At 42.8% G+C, this 26,051-nt stretch overlaps 1 protein-coding gene across 3 annotated transcripts in view; it reads right to left on the reverse strand.

Annotated features, from left to right (window-relative positions):
• Positions 1–25,693, reverse strand: part of LOC117521784 (transducin-like enhancer protein 3-B) — a 130,323-nt gene extending 104,630 nt beyond the window's left edge. Inside the window, exons 1-5 of one of the 3 annotated variants that reach the window (XM_034183129.1) lie at positions 25,676–25,693; positions 21,604–21,851; positions 19,009–19,109; positions 18,752–18,815; positions 5,338–5,382 (exon numbers count right to left, since the gene is read on the reverse strand). In XM_034183129.1, coding sequence (XP_034039020.1) covers positions 5,338–5,382; positions 18,752–18,815; positions 19,009–19,109; positions 21,604–21,627 — 234 coding nt within the window. In that variant the 5' untranslated portion in view covers positions 21,628–21,851; positions 25,676–25,693. Of the gene's footprint in view, positions 1–5,337; positions 5,383–18,751; positions 18,816–19,008; positions 19,110–21,603; positions 22,433–25,675 lie in introns of those variants that run through there. The other 2 variants (XM_034183136.1, XM_034183145.1) reach the window with 2 other exon arrangements.
• Positions 25,694–26,051: the final 358 nt, after the last annotated feature.

Raw genomic sequence — 26,051 nt, forward strand, 5'->3', positions numbered from 1 at the left:
CCTCACCTATGGTCATGAGATTTGGCTCATGACCGAAAGAACGAGATCGCGAGTACAAGCGGCCAAGATGAGTTTCCTCCGCAGGGTGGCTGGGCGCTCCCTTAGAGATAGGGTGAGGAGCTCGGTCACTCGGGAGGAGCTCAGAGTTGAGCCGCTGCTCCTCCACGTCGAAAGGAGTCAGTTGAGGTGGCTCGGGCATCTTTTCCGGACGGGAACGCCTTGGGGTTCCCCCAGAGGAGCTGGGGGAGGTGTGTGTGGATCGGGAGGTCTGGGCGGATTTGCTTGAGCTGCTGCCCCCGCGACCCGACTCCGGATAAAGCGGAAGAAAACGGATGGATGGATGGATTATTATTTCAGAAATCAAAGATTCAAACTACAGTGAAAAGTCAGTGTTTCTGTTAAGGATGCTAACATTTGGAATAATTGCCCAGACAACATAAAATCAGTCAGTAGTTTGGTTGGGTTTAAAAGGCTCTACAAAAATTATTTGATTACTTGCTATAGAATGATGAATTAGGTTTATTGATTTTTTTTGTTGTTGTTGTTGTTTATGATGCACTACTGTTTGCATGTTTGCGTTTTTGAAATTTTAGTTCAGAGATCAATTTATACTTTGTATCAGATATCATGGGTATATGTATAATTTTTATTTTTTGGTTAAAGGGGTAGGGGTTTACAAGCTTTTGCTTCTGCCTGCATGCTTTCGGGCGCATTGTTGGATTATTTTCTTTCTTTGTAACATTCCTTTTGTTTTGGTTATGTGTGTGCTGCATTTCAATTTCAATTTGTTTTCATTTATATAGCGCCAAATCACAACAAGGATGCCTCAAGGTGCTTCACACAAGTAAGGTCTAACTTTACTAACTCCCAGAGCAACAGTGACTCTGTTTACATGCAGCCAATAACCCTTTCATAACCGGAATATTAGCAATAACCCGGTTGTGCACGGCCATGTAAACACCCGCAAAAACCTGAATATGCTCATATTCTGGTTTTTAAAAACCTGAATAATTTAGGTAAAGTTGAGGCCACAGCCCGCTCCAATTACTAATAAAATGAATTAGAGAGTAAAAAGCGTAAAACAAAACTGTACCAGTATGCTGCCATATGAAAGGGAAAATAAGTGCGTCTTAAGTCTGGACTTGAAAGTCTCCACAGAATCTGACTGTTTTATTGATGCAGGGAGATCATTCTACAGAACAGGGGCATGATAGGGCATTCATTCCAAAATGTCCTTTCTTGAACAGTGACCATGAGATTTTTGCACTGTATTATTAGCGTGTCATTACAACCCAACAGGCGGCTGATTGGCCAGCAGACAGCACCGGACCAATACGGGTGCCGTTATTAATCTCTCCTTTTCTGAAGGTGAGGACCAAGAGATGGTAATCGTGCTGATGGAGACGCTCTGCATGCACGCGGACGTTCGGACAAACACTGTGACACCCTCAGAGCAAATGTCCTCTCCTGAACGTTTATTTAACAACATAACTGAATTTTTTTCTTCCATCCTTTCCTGAGAAAATGTCAATTATAGACTGAAATATTAGCTGATTAATATTGAAAAGGTGGAAACAATGAATTAAAATGAGGATGGCAGAACATGTTCTCTTTAATTAATGCAGTATTTACTGTCAAAATACAAAACGGGAGACTTGAAATCAACCTTCAGGCGAGACTGAAAGAGTGAAGAAGAAGAACAAGAAAACAACCAAGAACAGAGGAAGTGAAAAACAAAAACAACCCCCACCGCAACAATTACGCAAAGTCAGCGGGCCGAGGCGGCCTAACGAGCTGCTCTAATTAAAACCACTCACTGACAGCAAGTCTAAGAGACAATTTACCGTCTTCACCGGGAACCAGCCTCCTCATCAAAAAATTAAGACAAATAAAGAAAGTGTTGTTACCACACAGAGCGGCAAGTGTCAGCGCACACGCCGATTAGGGATTATTTTCATCATTAATTAAACTGCTGATTATGTTTATAATAAACCAAACAATCATTCTGTGTACAACACGACAGAAGAGCAAAAAACACTGAACAGCTTCTCAGACACATCAGAAGCCCGAACTCCAAAAACACCGCCCACTACTTACACACAGCCAACCAAATTACACCTGCAGCCATGTGGGAGGAGTTGTGACGGAATGACACGTGGATTAACGTCAGTCCCACAGTTCCCACGATGCACTGTGGCAGAAGCCAACAAGCATGATTACAAAGCTTTGTGATGTCAAAAAGAATGTCACAGACAAGATGGAGGAGTTGCGTTACCGCCACAAGAGCATGAACGGTCAGCCATCAGGAAATGACATGACACTGACGGACAGGGGGAACGACAGCGTTTCTGATTTTGTTACCCAGCAGATCTTTGTGATGTCACAAACAGAAAATATCTGACTCATCATAATGTTCAAGAAAATGAAGAAAGAGGGTAAGAATTCAGATGATGCTGGATCTCAGCCCTTTGTCCAGAAAACAATGAGTATAAGTTCACCGTGTCATTTTTCCTCCCTTCAGTGACATGACAGACTGTGGCGGCGTGTTTCCTTTTTCACAGTGAGAGATGGAGGAGGCGGCGATCATCATCCAGCCATTCAGAGCACTCCATCATACCCCCCCCCCCCCCCCCCCCCCACAGATTATTGATTAAACTGGTCAATTACCCTGAAACCTGGAATCACTCCTTTTCTCTTCGTCCTGTCCACCAGCAGCTCCAACCCACAATGCAATGCTTCATCCGCCTTGTTGGCGTGAAGTGGCTCCAGAATGGAAAAATGACGGGATGCTTCTTGATAAACTGAGAAAACTCCCCGTTAGTTAGCATAACGTGCGTGTGCACAAAAGGTCGACGCTTGGCCAATCGAGTAGCTGTTCTATCTGGACTCCGCCTACTGCTGATGTCATTAACCATCCTGTCAGAGGTGCAAAGCCTCGGACCCGCCTGCTCCTCTCTCATACATCACATCACCAAGCCGAAGACGAGGGTCATCATTCGCCTCGTACCGCTGAGGTCAGGGGCCGATGGAGGAGGGAGGGGCGAGGGAGAGACGTGAGAGCGAAGGGAACGAGGACAAAAATAAGAGACAGAAATAAAGTTGAAATGATGAAAAAGACAGAAGTGGGTCTTCACACAACACAACGCCACACAGCCATAAGACGCCTCCAACGTCGCTCTCTGAAAGTGAAGGAAGTCTCCTCCGTGTGCAGGATTTAAAGAAAACTTCTTCCGGAGGGTGGGCGGGGCATGAATCACATCAGCAACACGGGCTGCTAAAGTCACAGCAGAGCTGCAACAATTAATTCATTTTTCACTGATCACTAAACTGTTTAGAATCTATTTGTCATTGTACACATACAAGGAGAATGAGATTTTAAGATCCAAAGTCGGCCTCTTAAGTGTGAATGTTTTCTGGTTTATTTTGTTCCTTTTTGGCAGTAAACACTGATGACATCATCTCAGGCTCTGGAAAACACTGATCGACATTTCTCACTATGTTATGGACCTAATAACTAATCGAGAAAATAAAATCAATAGATTGTGAAAATAACAGCCTTAAAGTGCAACTGACACAATACTGGACATCATGTAGCAAGTCCCAAATAACACACGAAAAATGACAGAAAAGGACAATTTGACCATTTTACAGGAAGACCGTTCGGCTGTTCCCTTGTTTTCACTCGGGGTCGTCACAGCAGATCTGAGGCGGAGCTGCACGTTGAATTGGCACATGTTTTACACCGGATGCCCTTCCTGACGCGACTCCACATTCCATGGAGAATGAGCAGGGGTGGGGTTTGAACAGAGAACCTTCCACACTGGATACAAGCACACTAACCGTTTGGCCACCACCCCCTTGTTACTCGTTGAAGCTGTGAGGCTGATGAGACATCACTCCAGGAAGTAGCCACTTAGCTTTTTTTTTTTTTTTTAATAGGAGGGTGATTTAGATGTTTTGAGCCTGACCCAGAAAAAGTAAGGTGAGGTTCTCCATCTTTAGAGAAATGTTGGTTTCTCAATATTTAATTTAATAAATATTAATGATGATTTAATATGAGTACGTCGGTATAAATCACAGGACATCCTTTAAGCGGAGTGTTCATGGTGACAACGGCTGAAACTTCTTTGATCATGCTCCATCAGGGTAAAAATTTGAAGCCGAAGCAGCGGTTGTTGTGGTAAAGGCCGAGGGTGCAGTTCCTTAATTTTGTTTTCAGGTGGGTTGCCAGGTCTGCACTTTATAAGTCAGCCTATTAGGAGGCAAGCTGGATTGAACCGTTTCATCCCATTTTGCACTTTTTTTAGAATCATAGACAATCAAACTAGAACGCTGCCCTGTAGAACACCCATGTTTCACCAGCTATTAGCCTCACAAGACCAAACGGTGTCACTGCAGCACTAATATTTTGCCAAAATAATGTGTGTTAAGATCAAAGTTTAATCATTCTCCAAAAAAAAAATTCAACATAAGAAGACACAAAAGTCACAAAATATTGTGAATCAGCCACGAAAACAGAAATAAAAAAGAAAAAGAAAATCCATGTTGTTGTACTTTAGCCCAGTGATTTGTCTGAGTGTGGGACAGTAAGTGTCCACATCAAAAATGTACAGTAAGAAATATGAAGATTAAACTGTCACTGTGTCCACTTTCAAAACTGCTGTATTATCAAATATGACGATAAAGAAATGATGGTTGAGATCTAGTTCCAGACAAACGCATAAACACACGGGGGGGGGGGGGGGGGTTAACCGTGTTAACAAACGGGATGGACTCATGTATCCATTTTCAGCCGTACATTAACCACTTACTATTTCTTAAAAAAAAAAAAACAGGTTAATGTGCAATTAAAGTTTCAGCAATTAATCACAACAAAACGCTGAGCTTCGGGTCAACCGATCGTCTGCTCGGATGGTGATATTTGGCCATGTTTGCCTGCAGCCTTCGTTCCACCGCAGCCTGATGTCGAGCGCCGTCCAGCAGCTGAACTAATGAGCTTTTAGCTGGTTTGGCACAGCAGAGCCCGACACTTGACAGGTGCGTGTGCCCACATTCAAAAGGACATGCCACGCTAAAGCACATCCTCTGCCCCCGCCTGCCAAATACTTGACTTTAATCTCATCAAACCCCCCCCCCCCCCCCCCCCCCCACGTCAGGCAGCGTGCCCTCTGTGCGCTGTTCAGCCCGTCAGCATTTTCGCAACAGGAAGGCAGGATGTGCCTGCACGCTAACGGGTGAGGGGACACGCTAAGGTCAGGTATGTGGGCAGGTTTAGATTCACAGCCACAGATGAGTCAAAGTAAAAAACAGTGCACGAGGACTCTTTGAGCAACGTACCTGTTTGTGCATCTCAATGTTGAGCCCGTAGGACATCTCATAGTACTGGAAATACAAGAAAGAGGAAAAAAAAAAAAACACAATAAGAGCTCAATAAAAACCCTCCGATTAAAACATCAATTATACAATGTGCACAAATACAATACAAATCAGATTTCATGTTAAGGGAATAACTCCTTTAATAAATGCGCCTTTAACCTTTTATTTAAAAAAAAAAAGGCCCTCATAATAATAACAGTAGTTAGTGTGTCACATTTTCAGGTTAATGAATTTCAAAGTGCTTCACACAAACAATTAAAACATTACAGGAAAAAAAGCAATAAAGCAGATTCTACATAATGTTACATAAAACAATTTACAAATAAAGCAGGTCATCTGTTGAGGGTTCCCTGCAGAGGCTTTCAGCCTGTAAGATTTATTTTCTATGCATTTGCCTGCAAAAATCAGCCTAATCATTCTAGAATGACTCATTATTTCCAAATAGAAATGTTCAAGTTACAGGTTTGAAAACTCCTGTAAATTTCTATCATGATATACAGCGCTGCGCAGAAGTTTTAGACACATTTATGCATCATAAAGCATGAAAAATGATGAAAACATTGTAAATATACACAAATAAATAAAATATGTCATGAATTTCGACTTTGATAGTAATCCATATATATACATTGGGTTCTGTATACATGTGATTCTTACATGTGTATAAGTTACACCAGAGTGTAAGTTGCAGGATGTCCAAACTATTTTAAGAAAAACACAACTTAAAGTTTGAGTCATCATGTTTTACAATCGTTTTAATATTGCATGATCATTTGTAACTGTGTTTGTGTGACATTATACTGGCCAGTACACTTACAAAGAAATTAGCTATATTATAATCACCAAGTGGCCTCTGTGTGCACGTGTGTGTGTGCGCGCGCGTGCGTGCGTATGTATGTATGTACGGCTTCGATCATGCGAAAACTGTGTGGAGAGCTGACATTTGCCGTTTGATAGGTTTATGTATTTTGGGTTATGGATGAATGCTGCAAAAATGGAAAGTTGATAGCACAAATATTTTTGGAGAACTTAGCGATATTAACTAACAACAGGGACGTTATGCTGCAATGCACCATGGGAGTTTGGGGTTTGGGGGATTTAAATGTTATTGTGGTTCATGGTAGTTTAACAGTGTTGTTAGTATTACTGATTTATTGTGTTTTTGTAGTTCAACAGTGTTGTTAGTATTATTGATTTATTGTGTTTTTGTAGTTCAATTGGTTTAGTCAGTTTAGTTAGTTCATGTTGTCGTTATCATGAGTGAAAGGTGTACTGTGTTTGATGTCTTCTGCCACCGTCTCTGTTTGTGGGTGTGTAAAAATCAAAAGCACCTGCTTGTGGCAGAATGCAGAAAAGACGAAAAGCTCTGTGTGTGTGTGTGTGTGTGTGTGTGTGTGTGTGTGTGTGTGTGTGTGTGTGTGTGTGTGTGTGTGTGTATGGTGTCGATCATGGAGAAACCAGCGAGAGCTGACATCTGCAGTTTGGTGTGCTTATGTATTTTGGGTCAAAGATGAACCCTGCGAAAATGGAAAGTTGACAGGGACAAATAATTTTAGAGATGCTACATATCAATCAATCAATCAATCAATCAACTTTTTTCTTATATAGCGCCAAATCACAACAAACAGTTGCCCCAAGGCGCTCCATATTGTAAGGCAAGGCCATACAATAATTATGAAAAACCCCAACGGTCAAAACGACCCCCTATGAGCAAGCACTTGGCCACAGTGGGAAGGAAAAACTCCCTTTTAACAGGAAGAAACCTCCAGCAGAACCAGGCTCAGGGAGGGGCAGTCTTCTGCTGAGACTGGTTGGGGCTGAGGGAAAAAACCAGGAAAAAGACATGCTGTGGAGGGGAGCAGAGATCGATCACTAATAATTAAATGCAGAGTGATGCATACGGAGCAAAAAGAGAAAGAAACAGTGCATCATGGGAACCCCCCCACAATCTACGTCTAAAGCAGCATAACCAAGGGATGGTTCAGGGTCACCTGATCCAGCCCTAACTATAAGCCTTAGCGAAAAGGAAAGTTTTAAGCCTAATCTTAAAAGTAGAGAGGGTGTCTGTCTCCCTGATCTGAATTGGGAGCTGGTTCCACAGGAGAGGAGCCTGAAAGCTGAAGGCTCTGCCTCCCATTCTACTCTTACAAACCCTAGGAACTACAAGTAAGCCTGCAGTCTGAGAGCGAAGCGCTCTATTGGGGTGATATGGTACTACGAGGTCCCTAAGATAACATGGGACCTGATTATTCAAAACCTTATAAGTAAGAAGAAGAATTTTAAATTCTATTCTAGAATTAACAGGAAGCCAATGAAGAGAGGCCAATATGGGTGAGATATGCTCTCTCCTTCTAGTCCCCGTCAGTACTCTAGCTGCAGCATTTTGAATTAACTGAAGGCTTTTTAGGGAACTTTTAGGACAACCTGATAATAATGAATTACAATAGTCCAGCCTAGAGGAAATAAATGCATGAATTAGTTTTTCAGCATCACTCAGACAAGACCTTTCTGATTTTAGAGATATTGCATAAATGCAAAAAGGCAGTCCTACATATTTGTTTAATATGCGCTTTGAATGACATATCCTGATCAAAAATGACTCCAAGATTTCTCACAGTATTACTAGAGGTCAGGGTAATGCCATCCAGAGTAAGGATCTGGTTAGACACCATGCTTCTAAGATTTGTGGGGCCAAGTACAATAACTTCAGTTTTATCTGAGTTTAAAAGCAGGAAATTAGAGGTCATCCATGTCTTTATGTCTGTAAGACAATCCTGCAGTTTAGCTAATTGGTGTGTGTCCTCTGGCTTCATATATATTACATACATTACATATATTAGCTAACACTGAACAACGGATGTTGAGAATTACATTCTGGACTCACACGATGATTTATGTGCCTCCTTGGTGTTGGCATAAAATAATTCCAGTATTTTAGTGTCTCCTGTGGGACAGGAGTCATACTGGGTAAATGTGGGCAGGGTGTGTGTGTGTGGGGGGGGGGGGGGGGGGGGGGGTGACTGAAGTCCCCAGAGGTTAAGACAAAGGGGCGTGTGGGCGCTGCGTCTGTAACAGAGTGGAGGATGTCACAGGCCGCGTCACCATTACTGGAGGTTGAAAAATGTCCATGTGATAAAATGTTTTACACTCCTGACACTAAAACGGCTGAGCTTAAACACAGATGGCATTAAGTACGTATGTGGAGCAGCTAGTTCACCTGAAAAATCAATTACACCTTATTAAAATGAAAATGAAAAGTTTAGGGTGCAGCCACTTTTGGGAACTCGGGCAAATTACTTTTATTGTGGAGCGGGCCGAAACATTACGATACAAATCTGTATCTAGATACAAACGTGCGCAATGCGAGTGCATTGATTCATTCAGTGTGCATCGATTCAATTGACGGGTGAAATCGTGTTGCATCACTTGCTGCCTGCTTGCATCAGTTTTTTCCGAGGCACACTGAATGCACCACGGACAGTTCGGGTCACCGGAGCAGCCGTTGTTTTGAGGGTGTTTATTGAGAAAATGATCAATCAATCAATCAATTTTTTTTTTATATAGCGCCAAATCACAACAAACAGTTGCCCCAAGGCGCTTTATATTGTAAGGCAAGGCCATACAATAATGATGTAAAACTTCAACGGTCAAAACGACCCCCTGTGAGCAAGCACTTGGCTACAGTGGGAAGGAAAAACTCCCTTTTAACAGGAAGAAACCTCCAGCAGAACCAGGCTCAGGGAGGGGCAGTCTTCTGCTGGGACTGGTTGGGGCTGAGGGAGAGAACCAGGAAAAAGACATGCTGTGGAGGGGAGCAGAGATCGATCACTAATGATTAAATGCAGAGTGGTGCATACAGAGCAAAAAGAGAAAGAAACAGTGCATCATGGGAACCCCCCAGCAGTCTACGTCTATAGCAGCATAACTAAGGGATGGTTCAGGGTCACCTGATCCAGCCCTAACTATAAGCTTTAGCAAAAAGGAAAGTTTTAAGCCTAATCTTAAAAGTAGAGAGGGTGTCTGTCTCCCTGATCTGAATTGGGAGCTGGTTCCACAGGAGAGGAGCCTGAAAGCTGAAGGCTCTGCCTCCCATTCTACTCTTACAAACCCTAGGAACTACAAGTAAGCCTGCAGTCTGAGAGCGAAGCGCTCTATTGGGGTGATATGGTACTACGAGGTCCCTAAGATAAGATGGGACCTGATTATTCAAAACCTTATAAGTAAGAAGAAGAATTTTAAATTCTATTCTAGAATTAACAGGAAGCCAATGAAGAGAGGCCAATATGGGTGAGATATGCTCTCTCCTTCTAGTCCCCGTCAGCACTCTAGCTGCAGCATTTTGAATTAACTGAAGGCTTTTTAGGGAACTTTTAGGACAACCTGATAATAATGAATTACAATAGTCCAGCCTAGAGGAAATAAATGCATGAATTAGTTTTTCAGCATCACTCTGAGACAAGACCTTTCTGATTTTAGAGATATTGCGTAAATGCAAAAAAGCAGTCCTACATATTTGTTTAATATGCGCTTTGAATGACATATCCTGATCATGATGAAAATGATCATTTCTCTACGTTGATTGCAGACTGCAGCGGGTCTGCTCGAAGCAACAAAGCAGCGCTTCAACCCGCTGTTCGCTGGTTCTCTGCTTCACTAGTTTGCAGAAGCAGTAAGTCCACCGGCGTGAGCGCCAGCCGGTCCATCGGAAATAATAATAATATCCTTTGTTTTGTGGGACTCCAGCTCCAAAGAGCTGTGCAGATTTTGGTCTGAATTAATAACTTCAGAGCGAATCGCCATTTTAAATCAAAGAACACCTCTTTCCAAACGTTACAAACAATAAACTACAACCAACCAAACCCGGGTTTTTTCCCCCAAAATGAGACGTCCTGCATTCTTTATGAATTATATCCTGACATGCAGCCGGCTGAAGAGCCAGCTGCACGTCCAGCTCAGAGTCTATGGAGTTACATTTGGGCAAATCTATGGTAACGGAATTACAACAGCATCAAAATCTAGACATATGGCATCTAACCATGACAGATTAGCTCAGACTGTAATTCCGTTACCGTAGAATTGCCCATTTGTGCCATTAATGTCTGAAAAGAAATGCTTTTTGTTTATTTGTTGATTTTACTTATGATTATGTCCAGAGATCAAGGATCCATCATGTAGAGTTTATTATGTCCAGATTTTAAAAGATCCAGTGACAAGCTTCATATTTATTTACTTTAAGACTCAATAAAATGTTATTGACATAGAAAACCCATAAAGCCTACTTTTAGTACACAGAAAATTCACAAGAGGTATTGATAAGTGAACTGATAAAGAATCGGTTGATAAGCAGAATCAATAATGGCACTGATAGATAAAATCTTATCAATACCCATCCCTAACTGTATCACATTGTGAGGAATTGAATCGCCATCAAATACATATCAAATCACATCGAATCAGGAACAGGGGTGAATCCTATCGTATCATCATCAATATCGCTATCAGTATCGTATCGCTGGGAGTGTATCGAATTGCTGTCAGTGATGTGATTCACATGCCTAATTGTTTGTTTGTTTGTTCCACTCACTACTCCTCCAAGGTCAAGTCAAGTCTGCCAGATTCACAACACCAGAGAACCGTCTTGGGTTCTCAGGTTCCCAGGCAGACAACTGGTCCATTCCCACATCTGCAAAATAAGCATCTATCTGCTGCAGCCAGGTGGAACATGGATGTCCCTTTGACCTTCTCCGGTTACAGTGGTCCTCAACACTTGGACCTGTGTGCTGGATCATGACCAGAGAAACTGACCGAAGGTCACTCTCCCTCACAATGTGAGTGATCCTCCTCATCCCAGTCTGTAGCAGTAACCAGGACCCAAGGATCCTTCAAAGAGACCTCGTACCAAAGAGATCTAGTCACCGCTTTAGGCCACTTAGAGTCCAAGTCTCACATCCATTCTGAGGTGCTCAGGCCAATTTCAACCCAACTAGCTTTAGACACATAGTTTAATCCCAGAAAAGCCCTTAAAGGGTTTAATTTGGCAAAGGTCAAGGTCATGGGGGGTGTCAAGTGTTAAAATTCCTATTTTCACTCCGATGTCCAACAGGTGACATCGACTTTACCAAAGATCAGTCATTGCTGGGGTCAAGGTCACATCTGCAATCAACACTGACCCTGACGCTGACCTTAAAGAATTCATTTTAGCAAAGGTCACGGTATTAGGTCTCCAACCCAACATGGACCAAATGTGGCACATACTTATGTAGATTTCAGAACTGTCCAGGTGAGGTCAGCCAGAAGTCATTTTTTGTGAAGGTCAAGGTCAGTGGGGTCAAATGTAAGATTGTCAGGGTGCTCACTTTCTTCATGCCTAACGACTACCACTTCCAAGTTTGTTTTTTGTTTAACAATAAAAAGTAATAATAATACTAATAATAAACTTTGAACAAGACAAAAGCATGTTGCCCAACATATATGTTTGATGACCCCATATGGGGTTGTGACCCAAACTCTTCAAACCGCTTTAAAAATAAGTAAACAAGGACTAATTATTTCATTTTTCTGCTTCCTTTCCAGGGACGACAGCTTTTGGACGTGGGCAGTAAAAATTAATGTACAAACAGTTTGATGAGAAACTGGCTGATGACTGTTGCCAGTCAGCTAATTGTTTAAGCTCTAACGATGTCTATTTCTTTTCTTCTCTCCTCCTTCTTCTTCAGCGCTCACACGTTACGGCACCAAACAGCACGGACAAAACTATCTGCTGCCGGCTGCCAAAACTCTGAGCAACCAGCAGATAAAAACTAACAGTGGTTTGTCTTCTTGTTTACTTGTAACTTCAGGACTCCCACCGCCATCTGGTGAACAGGCGCACGTCACAGGCATGTGCACGCACACACACAGACCATCTTAGTTCCACCGCTCTTCAAATGAGGACAGTTCTTTCCTTTCTCCCCTGTTTCCTCTTTAGAAGGAAGCTAATAATTGGGCCTCTGTTGCGGTAAAGCAGAAAATGGAGAAAGACGTTTCTTTGTTGCCATTCGATCTCCAGGGGAGCCGTGAACTGAACGGCGGGTCTGTTCACCGCGGCACTGGAACAGCTGTACGTCAGAAACCAAACACCTCTCGGACGTCCTCAAAATACAAAGAAAAAAAACAACAAAAAAAAAAAACCACGCTGCAACGCAATTTGAATTCAACCAAACCTGAAGGACCACATAAATTAAAAACTGTTACTAACTCACGTTTATGAGGAGGCCGTTTATTGACTCTTAGTGGGGTCAAACTGAGCGATTGTAAAAATAAATAAATAAAACTAGGTAAACCATGTTTGCATCTGAAGTGTTCATCTTCCCGACGAGCACAAGTCCTGACAGAGATCTTTGAACTCAAGACCACCACCCCACCCCCCCAAATCCTGGTCCTGGAGACTCAGAATACTGCACATTTACCATTTGACCCGGTGTCACAGACTGACCGGTCCGCCCCTAAAACTCGGTCCGCCTTTTGCATCTGCGCATGCATCATTTTGGACCACAGCAGCTCGTCTGAGTCTCTTCACCTAAATCAATGAAATGGATTAATGTGATTATTAACCATCAGATGATAAAGTAAAAGCTCTTAAATCATTCTAAAGTCAGTTTTAAGCAGAAACTCCGCAAAATTTTGTGACACTCTGAAGTGACCAACATGCAGTGAACGCATCAGCTAGCAGCTCGTTTAGCCGTGGCGTTCTGATCGCTTCCTCTGTCTTTTATGATGAAATAATGCTGAATTTATGTGGAAATGATTGTTGTCCAAAAGCTTCAGGTATCTGTGGCTGAGACAGATGATGAGTGGAGGCAGTTTGAAGCAAAAACAAGGTGATAATTGCTCAACTGCAGCTAATGATGCATGCACAGATGCAAAAGGCGGACCCATTTGGGGGGCATTTGGTCAGCGACCTCTGATCTACTCAGACCAGGTGTGTTCAGTCAACATCTGTCTTAACAACGGAACACAAGTAGAACACAGTGATCTACCGTATTCTACCCGATTACGGGGAGCACCCTTGCATGGTTGACGTCATATCTGACCAGTTGTTCTCACCGTGTTTTGTACAATAACACAACCTCTAACCTTGGCGACATGAAATAAACATGAAATAACGTATCAGTGTTGTGGGATGTTTGAACTATGAATCGCTGCATTCCACAATTGAACCTCTGTCTCAGTTTCTTTTTCGTCGTCTTTTACTGGCTGTTATAAAACACTGATATCGATTCATCCACAACTCACTCATATATTGACTGATCACACTGGTCAACAACATGTTTCTTACACTGAGTTTTCCAGTGGATTTTGGGTCATTTGGGGGCCCTGAATCCAAATCTGGTGTTAGTTTTTGCCAATCACGTCACGTTTTTGAGATATGAAAACAGATCTCGTATCACTGAAGTAAAAGCTATCGTCTCACTCACACACACACACACACACCTCTTCAGCACCATGAAACGATATGACGGCTCTTTGTTCACATTTCATGAACCTGGTTTAAAAACTCTGCTTTTGAAGCTGCTTTTGTGAGATTAGTGGCATCAAATCTCGTGAGTGAATGAGCAACTTTTGCGTCATCCATCAATAGTTAACATAAACAATAGAACCATCCCTGGTTCTCAAGACCAATCAATCAATCAATTTTTTTTATATAGCGCCAAATCACAACAAACAGTTGCCCCAAGGCGCTTTATATTGTAAGGCAAGGCCATACAATAATTATGTAAAACCCCAACGGTCAAAACGACCCCCTGTGAGCAAGCACTTGGCTACAGTGGGAAGGAAAAACTCCCTTTTAACAGGAAGAAACCTCCAGCAGAACCAGGCTCAGGGAGGGGCAGTCTTCTGCTGGGACTGGTTGGGGCTGAGGGAGAGAACCAGGAAAAAGACATGCTGTGGAGGGGAGCAGAGATCGATCACTAATGATTAAATGCAGAGTGGTGCATACAGAGCAAAAAGAGAAAGAAACACTCAGTGCATCATGGGAACCCCCCAGCAGTCTACGTCTATAGCAGCATAACTAAGGGATGGTTCAGGGTCACCTGATCCAGCCCTAACTATAAGCTTTAGCAAAAAGGAAAGTTTTAAGCCTAATCTTAAAAGTAGAGAGGGTGTCTGTCTCCCTGATCTGAATTGGAAGCTGGTTCCACAGGAGAGGAGCCTGAAAGCTGAAGGTTCTGCCTCCCATTCTACTCTTACAAACCCTAGGAACTACAAGTAAGCCTGCAGTCTGAGAGCGAAGCGCTCTATTGGGGTGATATGGTACTACGAGGTCCCTAAGATAAGATGGGACCTGATTATTCAAAACCTTATAAGTAAGAAGAAGAATTTTAAATTCTATTCTAGAATTAACAGGAAGCCAATGAAGAGAGGCCAATATGGGTGAGATATGCTCTCTCCTTCTAGTCCCCGTCAGTACTCTAGCTGCAGCATTTTGAATTAACTGAAGGCTTTTTAGGGAACTTTTAGGACAACCTGATAATAATGAATTACAATAGTCCAGCCTAGAGGAAATAAATGCATGAATTAGTTTTTCAGCATCACTCTGAGACAAGACCTTTCTGATTTTAGAGATATTGCGTAAATGCAAAAAAGCAGTCCTACATATTTGTTTAATATGCGCTTTGAATGACATATCCTGATCAAAAATGACTCCAAGATTTCTCACAGTATTACTAGAGGTCAGGGTAATGCCAGCCACAGTAAGGATCTGGTTAGACACCATGTTTCTAAGATTTGTGGGGCCAAGTACAATAACTTCAGTTTTATCTGAGTTTAAAAGCAGGAAATTAGAGGTCATCCATGTCTTTATGTCTGTAAGACAATCCTGCAGTTTAGCTAATTGGTGTGTGTCCTCTGGCTTCATGGATAGATAAAGTTGGGTATCATCTGCGTAACAATGAAAATTTAAGCAATACCGTCTAATAATACTGCCTAAGGGAAGCATGTATAAAGTGAATAAAATTGGTCCTAGCACAGAACCTTGTGGAACTCCATAATTAACTTTAGTCTGTGAAGAAGATTCCCCATTTACATGAACAAATTGTAATCTATTAGACAAATATGATTCAAACCACTGCAGCGCAGTTCCTTTAATACCTATGGCATGCTCTAATCTCTGTAATAAAATTTTATGGTCAACAGTATCAAAAGCAGCACTGAGGTCTAACAGAACAAGCACAGAGATGAGTCCACTGTCTGAGGCCATAAGAAGATCATTTGTAACCTTCACTAATGCTGTTTCTGTACTATGATGAATTCTAAAACCTGACTGAAACTCTTCAAATAGACCATTCCTCTGCAGATGATCAGTTAACTGTTTTACAACTACCCTTTCAAGAATTTTTGAGAGAAAAGGAAGGTTGGAGATTGGCCTATAATTAGCTAAGATAGCTGGGTCAAGTGATGGCTTTTTAAGTAATGGTTTAATTACTGCCACCTTAAAAGCCTGTGGTACATAGCCAACTAACAAAGATAGATTGATCATATTTAAGATCGAAGCATTAATTAATGGTAGGGCTTCATTGAGCAGCCTGGTAGGAATGGGGTCTAATAAACATGTTGATGGTTTGGATGAAGTAACTAATGAAAATAACTCAGACAGAACAATCAGAGAGAAAAGAGTCTAACCAAATAGACTCACCAGGCACCTAAGTGGCTCTAATCTACTCTTCTCTTCTACTTTTTTTAGATATATACTTTAGTATACACTTGTAGAGTTCTACCTTAGAACTGGAATGTATTATAGAAGACATACCTTACTGAATTTTCATGCAGATTGTAAAAAAATTGTGACGTGATCGTGGAAATCTGAGCTCAGATTTGGATTCAGCACCACAAAATAACCCAAAATCAGTTCTCAAAGTCCATGCCAGAATTTTTTAGTTTTTTTTTTTACTTTTTTTTGAAGAGTGTCATATACTGACTTGCTGATTGACAGGTCGGACTCTAACGCAGACGCTTGTCTTTGAATTCATTTAACCACAGAACCAAACGGGAGTTTTCGATGACGCTTGCTCCTGTGTGTCAGAACAGCGTGTTCTCTAAGTGACGTTTGTAACATCATACACAGTCACCTCAGGCGATAAATAAATAACCGTCCAATCTTGAGTTTTGCAGTTGACACTGTGCACTCCAGCATTTCTGCTCAAACCTTCATCAGCAGTCTGTGAACTCAGGAAACTGCATCTCAGCACATCGACATTTTACGATATGTGATTCTAGCCGGTCCAGCGGGTTGGCAGGAGCTACCTTCAGGCCACCTGAAGACCATCCAGCAATCAAACCCGGTTCGCAGAGCAACTACAGAATCTCAGTCCAGCTGCAACTTCAGTCATGACGCAGGAACTAACGCGAGGAACCGATGACATAAAAACATCTGTGCTCACTGGGCAGGATAACGACACTAATGAGCCCAAGAACAGAGTGACAGACACACAGCCAGAACAGGAGAGGAGAGTTTAAAAATCTGAAACACCAACTAACACCACGGGGCCGTGACCGAGTCTGAAGTTTGCAGGAACGCTGGTTCCTGCAAACTTCTTCAACACACCCATAAAAAAAAAAAGGAAGTGACACAGACAGGAGGCGTATGAAGAACTGGAAAAACGAGAGAAGACTAGAGACAAAAGGAGTAAAGCTTTAAGCAGATGAAGCAGATTAAAGATGAACAAGGTGTGACTGTGAGTCAATATGATTAAAGGAAGAAGTACTATGAAAAGTTTCTGAATGGAGAAAGTCCAAGAACAGAGTCCCAAACAAAGAATGGATAAGCAGAAATAGAAAGAAGGAAATAGCAGAGTAACTTGAGAGGATGAAGCACAGACGACATCTGGACCAAATGGAACACCAGAGGGAACAGACACACTGCAGAAGATCTACATATGAGTATGAGAACATCCCAGAGCAGCTGTGTCCATCTACAAGAAGAAAGGAGATGTTAAGGACTTTGGAAACAACAGACAGACCAAAGTGATATAACAGATAATGAAGACTTGGGACAAGATTGTAGAAGTAAGACTCAGCGAGGAGACCACAGAGGTTTAACGTCAGCTCAAGGAACCACTGACGCAGTGTTCACTGACAAAGCTCATGGAGAGCTCAAGAAGACAAAAACCCCACACAGAATGCATATGGAGTTTACTGATGTGGAGGATTAAGATAGGGCCATGTGTGATCCAAAAATTACAGTAAGAGTCCAAGTTCAGGTTTATAAGAGTGATAAGACCAGCAACAATACACGGGTCTGCGACATGGGCAGTGAAGGGAGCGCAGGAGAAGAAGCTGAATGTGTCCAATGCCGGGATGGATGTGTGGTGTGACCAAGCTGGACAAAAATCCAAAGAATCAAAAGTATGCCAGGTTTCAGATGGTTTGGACTAGTGATGAAAAGAGATGGCGAATGTCTGTGAAAGAGTGACACCAATTCCAGGCAGGGTCAGTGAATCTTCCACCATCAACAATGGCACTCAAGATGCTGGACTCCATGACATTAACCAACAAACAGTCACACAAGTACTGAACAGAGTGGGACCTAGAACACATCCCTGAGGAACATCTGAAGTTAAGAGGAAGAAGTCAGAGCCTCCATCTACACCACAAGGCGCTCAAAGAACCTGATATCCAGCAGCGTATTGAGGATTCACAGGATATCCCAAAAAACAACCACATCAACCAAACCAAATTCTTTGCGGAAGTCAAAACATGCCTCCAATGATCAGGTTTGTATTCAGTGACCACATGCAGAGCCAGGCTGTACTTGATGATTATCTTCTTGGGTTGGGAAAGAAGACTGTTCTGGTTGCTCAATGTCAAGCAGTCAGTACCGAGTCCCACTGGGAATGACCCTGGAAAGAACCTTCCCCAGCACAGAGAGAGGTCTCACTACCCCTGTCCAGGTGATCAACTTTTCTGATCCAGTGAGGGACATTAAGTCCTTTCTTCCAGTCAGCTGGGATGATACCAGTTTCCATCTTGGCCCATTTGAAGTGGTTGAACACTGATCCCAAAGACCTCTGCAGTCTTACCCAGTCTCAAAGCTGCCCTGTTCTTGAACGTGACCCCATCGCTCAACGTCGGGAAGACGCCCAGACCTTTATCGAAATATAACCGTCTCCTGATACAATCAATCAGCAAAACTGTGTCACAATCTGTGCATCTTTTAGAACCCACGCACACAGAAGGGGGTGATCACATAACTCTGCCCACCTCTGTCAGTTAGTGAAGGTCAACATTTATGGTACTTTACTGAACAGACATCGAGGCTTTAGTGAACAGGACAGATGGAACACGGACAAACTCCGTAACCAAACATACATCATGTCAGATTCACAGCTCTTCTTACCATGACATAGTGACGCTGCATCTCCGTCTTCTCACTGGCCAGCTTATCGTACTCCACTTTAAGACTTTAGAAAGAAAGAAAAAAAAAATCTATTATTTCCAACATACATCCCGCAGAATAACCAAAATGACACTTTTCTACTTTGTCATGCACAGTATACATTCTCCCAGTGTGCTGTAAACGCAGGAAGACAGAGAAGTGGAAGCAAACAGACACAGCTTCCACTCCCTGTTATGTCCTGGGCAGCGGGTCGGTACCTGTGGTACTGGGCCTGCAGGAACTGAAACTCGTCTTTGATCCTGTCACATGACTCGGCCACAGTGAACTTGAAGCCAGGCTGACCCGGCTGGTGAGGTGCCTGAGGTGTGAGCAGAAACATCAATGACATCACCAGCTTCAAGTGGAGCCCCGCCCACTTACCCTGCAAACTGCCCCCCATGGTTTTCTAGAAAGTCTGAAAGCAGTTATTTTCCTCATCTTAGTTGCAAATAAAAACTCCTTGTTTTTAGGAATTAATTATCAGTTGCTGTTGAGAATATTTGATTCAAAGTTCATTAGTCAAAAAAAGGAATTGGAATCAAGAGCCAGTTACAAAACTTTTGTGTCAGGTGTTATCAAATCTTATCAAGCCCGGAATGTTTTTCTAACAGTTCTGCATTGCAAAAGGCCCGTGTTCAATAACGTCAGACGGAACATCATGTCATCAAACTCCGAGTCTATCAACAACAACAACAACAACAACAACAAAAAAGAACTGCAATGATGCTGAAAACCTGCAGAAGCCAACATTTAAAAACTGATCAGGAATGAACCAAACATGGCATAAAAACTACAACACCGCCCCCCCATCATCAGAATTAAAAAAACAAAAAAACAGGATGTCTAATTATTTAGACATAAAATACAGAAATTTAGCAAATTTCAGAAGCTAAACCAAAGAAATTCTGGCTTTCCCCCCTTCAACAGTAAAAGCATCAGTGTAAAACTAACACTGGCAGTGTTAAATTAGCACTGCCAGTCTGGTCAGAGTGGGACCATATGTTCACTCAGTGTTAACACTGGTGATTTTACTGTGTAGTAAATTTCCATAAAAATCACTAGAACTGTTTTCGTAACATTATTTGGCGAGTAATAAACCAAAAATGGCAGGAAATAAATTTCCACAACTTTCCAAACACAACCTTGTCACAGTTATTTACTCTGATCAATAGCAAAAAATATTCCATTTTAAACTCCATAAGAAGTGCAAATTCTGACCTTTATAAAGCTGGAAGTACTGAAGGATCATTAATTCATTATGGTTATTTTCTGCCAGCAAACAGTTTCAGTTTTATTTTTTTAGTTCATCATAAACTGACGTCCCTCTGAAATGGACAGTAGATTAATCAATCACTCAACAGGCAGGTTAATGGTTTAATATTCTAAAGTGACATTCCACATCAGGTGTGGGAGCATGTGTTGGCGCCCCACACTGCTGCGTCCACCACACCACGGAACCATCCTGGGGCCTGGATGGCAACCACCCAGGCTGAATTTTTTTGGTACTTGGTCTCCGCAGGATTCTTGACCCATTCTGGCCATTCGATACTTCAGCGTTTTCCATAATCCCCCTTGCGACCCCCTATGCTTCCCAGAATGCACCGTGGTGCCAGCAGAGTTCCGTCATCTCACAGCGCATGTAAACAATGGCAAAGTGGGGATAAGGATGGTGTTGATTTAGTGAGTTCACAGGTGATTATGATGATGACACGTTTCTCCCAAGTTGAGAGGGTTATCTAGAGGAGGTGGAGCACCTGTGATGGACTTCTGCTGTGCCCCGATGTTGATTTATTGTCTGTACTTCATGAGATGTGTTACACTGCGAGTGCTGAGCTCCTGTCACCACAACTCTGCTGAAACCCGCCTCTCGCGTAAGTTACGGACTGCCAGATGGTGCGAGATTCACAACTGCAAACACCAAATGTGGCCCATTTCTCTGGTGCCTCAGGTCAGAGGAGCCCAGCAAAGGGAAAAGGACAAGGACATGACATGTCACATGACTGCTGCAGGTAGACTTTAGGAGGTGGACATGGACCTTCATGGTTGCCACCCAGAGGGGTTCCTTCATGTGGTTTTGTAGTGTGGTGGATGCAGCCCAGTCTCACGTTTTTCCGTCCTCCCGTCACAAAATGATTCAAATTTTCTTGAGTTTTTTTAACTCACTATTACTAACCTTACTCCTTCCCCCAACCTAACCTTGAAAAGTAACACCACCACATGCTCCCTGATCAGACCTACAGGACAACAAATGATTGACATTTTTTAGATTTAGTGATAAAAAATAATGTGTTCATCACTGCAACACCTGTGAAGCATCAGGTGCACCTCCATCTCCAAACTATTTCCTGTTTACAAAGTTAAGGCTTTGTGCCACAGGTTAGTTGCTCAGCTGGTTGTCCAACCAAAGAATCTAAAAATTAAATGGCGATCATTCCTGTTTTGAACGTTTGTTACATTTATGCTTTATATTTATTTCCTCTATTTTTTTTTTTATTGATGACAGAGATTATGGTTGGGTGAGGGGTTACAGGTTCGGGTGAGGGGTTACAGAGCTGGGTGCATGCTGTGCAGCCAGAGGTACTAGAACACTAACTGGAATGGATCCAGTCCAGTAGCAACACCCTACAAATAACTAACAGGTTAATCAATAAAGTAAATAGCCTGTTATTTTAAACCTGAGTTGACGCTGATAGACTCGTCTAACGGTTGTCAAAACCCATTCTCCTGGTTTTCTGGGAAACACCGACCCGGACCGTCACGACTTAAGGTGCGAATCCGCGGTTCGGTTCGATTGCAGAGTGTCAGTTACTCACCGGATGCCGGCCTTGCGGGTACATGTCGGGTCGGTCGCTCTACCAGCGGTAAATCACCGCAGGGTGGCGGCGCACGAGGCGTCGTCGTCGGCCGCGGGGAGCGCGCGCACAGGCCGGCCGTTCCTCTGTGGCTTGTACCTGAACAAACAGAAAACAACCGACCGTAACGCCTCGGCGGTTAACCGTTGGGGGAATGGCGCCTTTGTTGTCAATGATCCTGTTTGTCTGAGGTCTTTTCAAATATATGCCTTTATTAAAACATGATTTGCATTATGAGATCGAGCCCCAGGTAAATGTTTGATCCGCTTTAATCGCACAAATTCCAAAGTTGACACATTTGGTGAGTGCGTGATGTTTTCGGCGCACGCGGCTGGTTGTTGGGCTCCGGGAGCTGCAGCAGCACCTCTTCCTGCTCCTCCTGCCTTGTTAGCGCCTCCGATCCTCTTTACCTTTTGTCTCCTCAGGTAAACATTTAATATCCACGCACGCCACGTAAAATCCTTCACGCGTGGCCTCCAGATGGCACGGACGGAGCTGGTCTTTGGTCCTCTCTCACACTTTGAGTCCTCGGAGGACGTGTGAGTGTCTCTCTCTCTCTCCGGCCGCTCGGACGTCGACAAAAATGCTCGATTGTGACGATCCGATGACCGCAGCCAACTTCAAAGAAGCCGACAGTAGATCCAACAGCGCGCGCGCGGCTTCCGAACGACGACGGCGGTTCTTTTTTTCCCCTTTCTTTTTTCCTCCCCGGTGCTAAAAAGTGTTTTTAGTTTTTGTAAAAGTGAGAAGCAGCTCCGCCGCCGCTCGCGCGCATCGTGCCACACAAAGACAGCACACTGACACGAGGAGCCCACGCGCACCAATCAGGCTCTCCGAAGGAGTTTAGCGGCACTGACCAATCAGAGCGCGGCGAACCCCACGTGGGGTGTCAACGTGCCCTGCGTTCTGATTGGCCAGCGGCAGTGACCTCGACATTCGCCATTTTGGATCTGAAGTGACGTTCAAGCACTTCAACAACCCAAAAATAAAAACAGTAATGGATTAAAATGACAAATTCACTGACAAAAAACCCCGGTTGTCACTCGTTACATGAAGAGCAAAAAAAAAAGTTTCAGTTAATCTACGGAGAATATCACATTTTAAGACCTTACAGTTTTTAAACAAAAATATTCTGTATTTTCATGGTTTGTTTGCTGTGAACTGGCGGATTTTATTTAAAAAAACCCATTAAAAATAAACTTGTTTAAAATATTTATATATCACTTTAAACATGTTGAAAATTGCTTTAAACCCAATTTTATAGTTTATATGGGATGTGACCGCTATAAAGAAAATGGTTTAAATGTCAGCTTATTACAGTAAACAGACTCTGCCTGGTTTTAAACATATCTGCTCCAATGATGGAATGTTTAAAGCTCCACAGAGGTGCTGACCTGGGCATAAACCAGCAGAAATCAGATAGTTGAGGTATAGTTTTATTTATTTGGTGGTCATGTTCACACAACTGTCTAAACTGAGCTGAATCTGTTATTTTGAGTTTGAAGTTCATCATACAGCTTCAGTGCTCTTCATCTCGTGATAATCACAACGGTTTGTTACTGGATGTTGTCTGATCATGACCTGAACGTAGGTTATATTAATGGTAAATGTGTTTGTTGATGTTTTGGCTCCCTTCACCAAAAGCTTTTCCTGAATTGAGTATTTGTTTTTCCATGATTCTGGGTTATTTATACTCTGTTGTGTTTTGTTTGCTACTTCCTGAAGGATTAGGATGCGTTCCAGCTCACTGTCCGTTCAGTATTTCTGTTTCTCCCAAGGCAGAGAATGACTGACTTCTTTGGGGAAATTGTTAGAAACACTTGTCCTTGTGGCGATGCAACTCTTCTACCTCACTGCAGAAGGGAATGAAGCTAACCCACTGTATGTCCGGCACACAGTGGGAACGGGGATAAACTCCCTAATCTGACTGCCGTTTCTAGAAGTGATCTGCGTGCTTCTGGTGTCAGACATAAACCTGATGTCTCAGCTACCAGGCAACAATGCAAATGACTCCATCTGATGTGGTTTATTTGTGGTGTCAGGGTTTAATTTGTTTTAAATGCAGAAAAAGTTTAAAGTCTGAAGAATGCTTCTGTTTCCTTCTGGATGTGTTTTACACAGGTCCAGGTTCAGGTCCAGCTCTGGAAATTTCCCACTCACATACAGAACAAATATTTTCCAAACAGTGATCTTTAATCTGGTGGGCAGCAATAATATACAGTCACAGTCTGTAATCAGGTTTGTCTTTGTGGCTTTGGCAAGAAGAAAAAGCTTCAAATTCAATCTCACGTCCACCCGTTAAAAACAACCATTTTACTGTCTGCCGCATGTCACCAACGTGTGAATTCAGCGGCTTCGTATTTCCATAACTGCGCCGTCATTTTCCCACAATGCACTCTGATTTTTGGTGCGAAAATTGGACACGCACCAATTTCTGGTAAAGACTAATAAAGCAATGGCAGGAACAGAAAAGGTGCATTTTTTTTTTTTTGATCTGAAAAGAAGGAAAATGGTTCATATACAGGTAGTTTTTGTGCAGAGACTCATCTGGGAACAATAAGGCCATCAGGATGGAGAGATCGTATGACAGATTCCCACACAAAGTACTACAAAGATTACAATTTAAAACTGAAAATTGGCCCTCGCAGATCTCAGATGAAATTGAGCACCTTGAGAGGTCATGATATTTTGGGATGTGAAGTCTCTGGATGCAGTGTCAAATACAATTATTTTTTCTGTGTATTTCTGGAGAATAGAAGAATCGGTCAGTGACTTGATGTTGAGCGGGATGGAAGTGGAGCCAGAGACTTTCTGTTTAAAACAGTGTTTGATCCCACAGAGGGATCTTAGGACTACCAAATCCATTTGGTTCTGCTCAATGTGTAAAGTTTACAAAACCTGAGGATTCTTGCAGTCTCAAAATAGTCCAACACTTCTGAAACGGTGCTGCACGCTGATGGATTCAGAAGGATCTGACATCTCAAACCAGCAAATGATTTCCTCTTAAATAGTTTTGGGTAAATAGGGATTCAATTCTCTGAAATGCAGTAACAGTCTGGACAATGCACTGGCTTTGCACACTTCCAGAAGGCTCGCACAGTCACAGAATTGTGACGTGGTCTGTCAGACTCATTGGTGGTGACAGCAGACATGGTGAGAACGCACGTGGGGCCCAACGGTTGGTCTCAGCTCTCAAAACACTGTCAGTGACCAGGAAGCGAAACCAACGAATCAGAAGAGTCGGATGTTTTTATTAAGGTTCCTTCTGCTGCGGAGGAAACCTCTCTGTTGTCGAACAGCAGCGAGCAGCTCCGGAAAACAAACGTGTTCCCAAACCCAGACCGCAGCCGCTCCGGTGAGTGACGTGCACCGATCGGCCCGTTTCTAACGAGACCCGGAGCTGCACGAGCCTCCCCGCCACGACAGCTCAGCCTATCACGTGCTTCTCACTGTGCTCACACCCACGTGGGGTCCTCGCTGCAATCTGTCCAATGGCGGCGCAGCAGTGCTGCTCCGCGGCTCCTCATTGGTCCGCTACTGGCGGACCTGTCAATCATCAGCGCCGCTTGTCAGTTAAACCCACGTTGGGTCCCCGCGCGCCCCCGCCCCCGAACAGCGCCTGGAATGGCTGCTTAATTAGCTTCGAATGGCTTTTCCTTTCAGCTCAAACAATCTGTCAGTACCATGTGGTAAAAAGAGCCCAGCATAAAACAAAAGCAGGGAGGAAAAAAGAAAAAAGAATCAGCCAGCAGGGGCTAAATATCTGTTTGATTCGCTCCACAAACCCCCTCAAAACAAAGATTTTACCTCCTTCAAACACCGACTCATTTCACTCCTCTTCTTTTGCCCAAAGTGTCGTGAAATATTTATTAATCTGTGTGTTGTTCTTCATCCCCTCAAATGTAATGTTCTGCAAATGCAGATTAGGTGGCTCCGCCTTCTCCTGGGAGCCACGCCTACCTGGTGTCTGAGAGAGGAAAGCAGAGGGTGTGGCCAAAGCAGCTCCTTTACATTTAAAGGAACAGGTGCAGACCCACCTGTTTTGTTTGTTTTTTAATAAAATGCAGTCTGTTAAAGGTTTTGCCCCCTTGGATGATTTATTTATTTTACATTTTTAGTCATACAAAAGAGTTTTCTTGGGCACTTGTCCATTTTTTAAAGTGTACTTTTTATTATTGGCATTTATTCTTTTATTATTAAAGTTTATTTTGTTTGCTTTGATTCCTGGGGAAATCCTACATAAATAGTCATTATAGTTATTCTTACTGACAATGAATATGTGATATTTCGGAATATGACTTGCACCGGAGTACAACTCACAGGGCTTCTTAAACTAGTAAAAACAACAACTGTGATTTATACTCCAGAAAAATAGTATTCCTGTATATGAAGAGTAGGAATATATTTAA

This window comes from Thalassophryne amazonica, chromosome 2, assembly GCF_902500255.1.
Source record: "Thalassophryne amazonica chromosome 2, fThaAma1.1, whole genome shotgun sequence".
NCBI lineage: Eukaryota > Metazoa > Chordata > Actinopteri > Batrachoidiformes > Batrachoididae > Thalassophryne > Thalassophryne amazonica.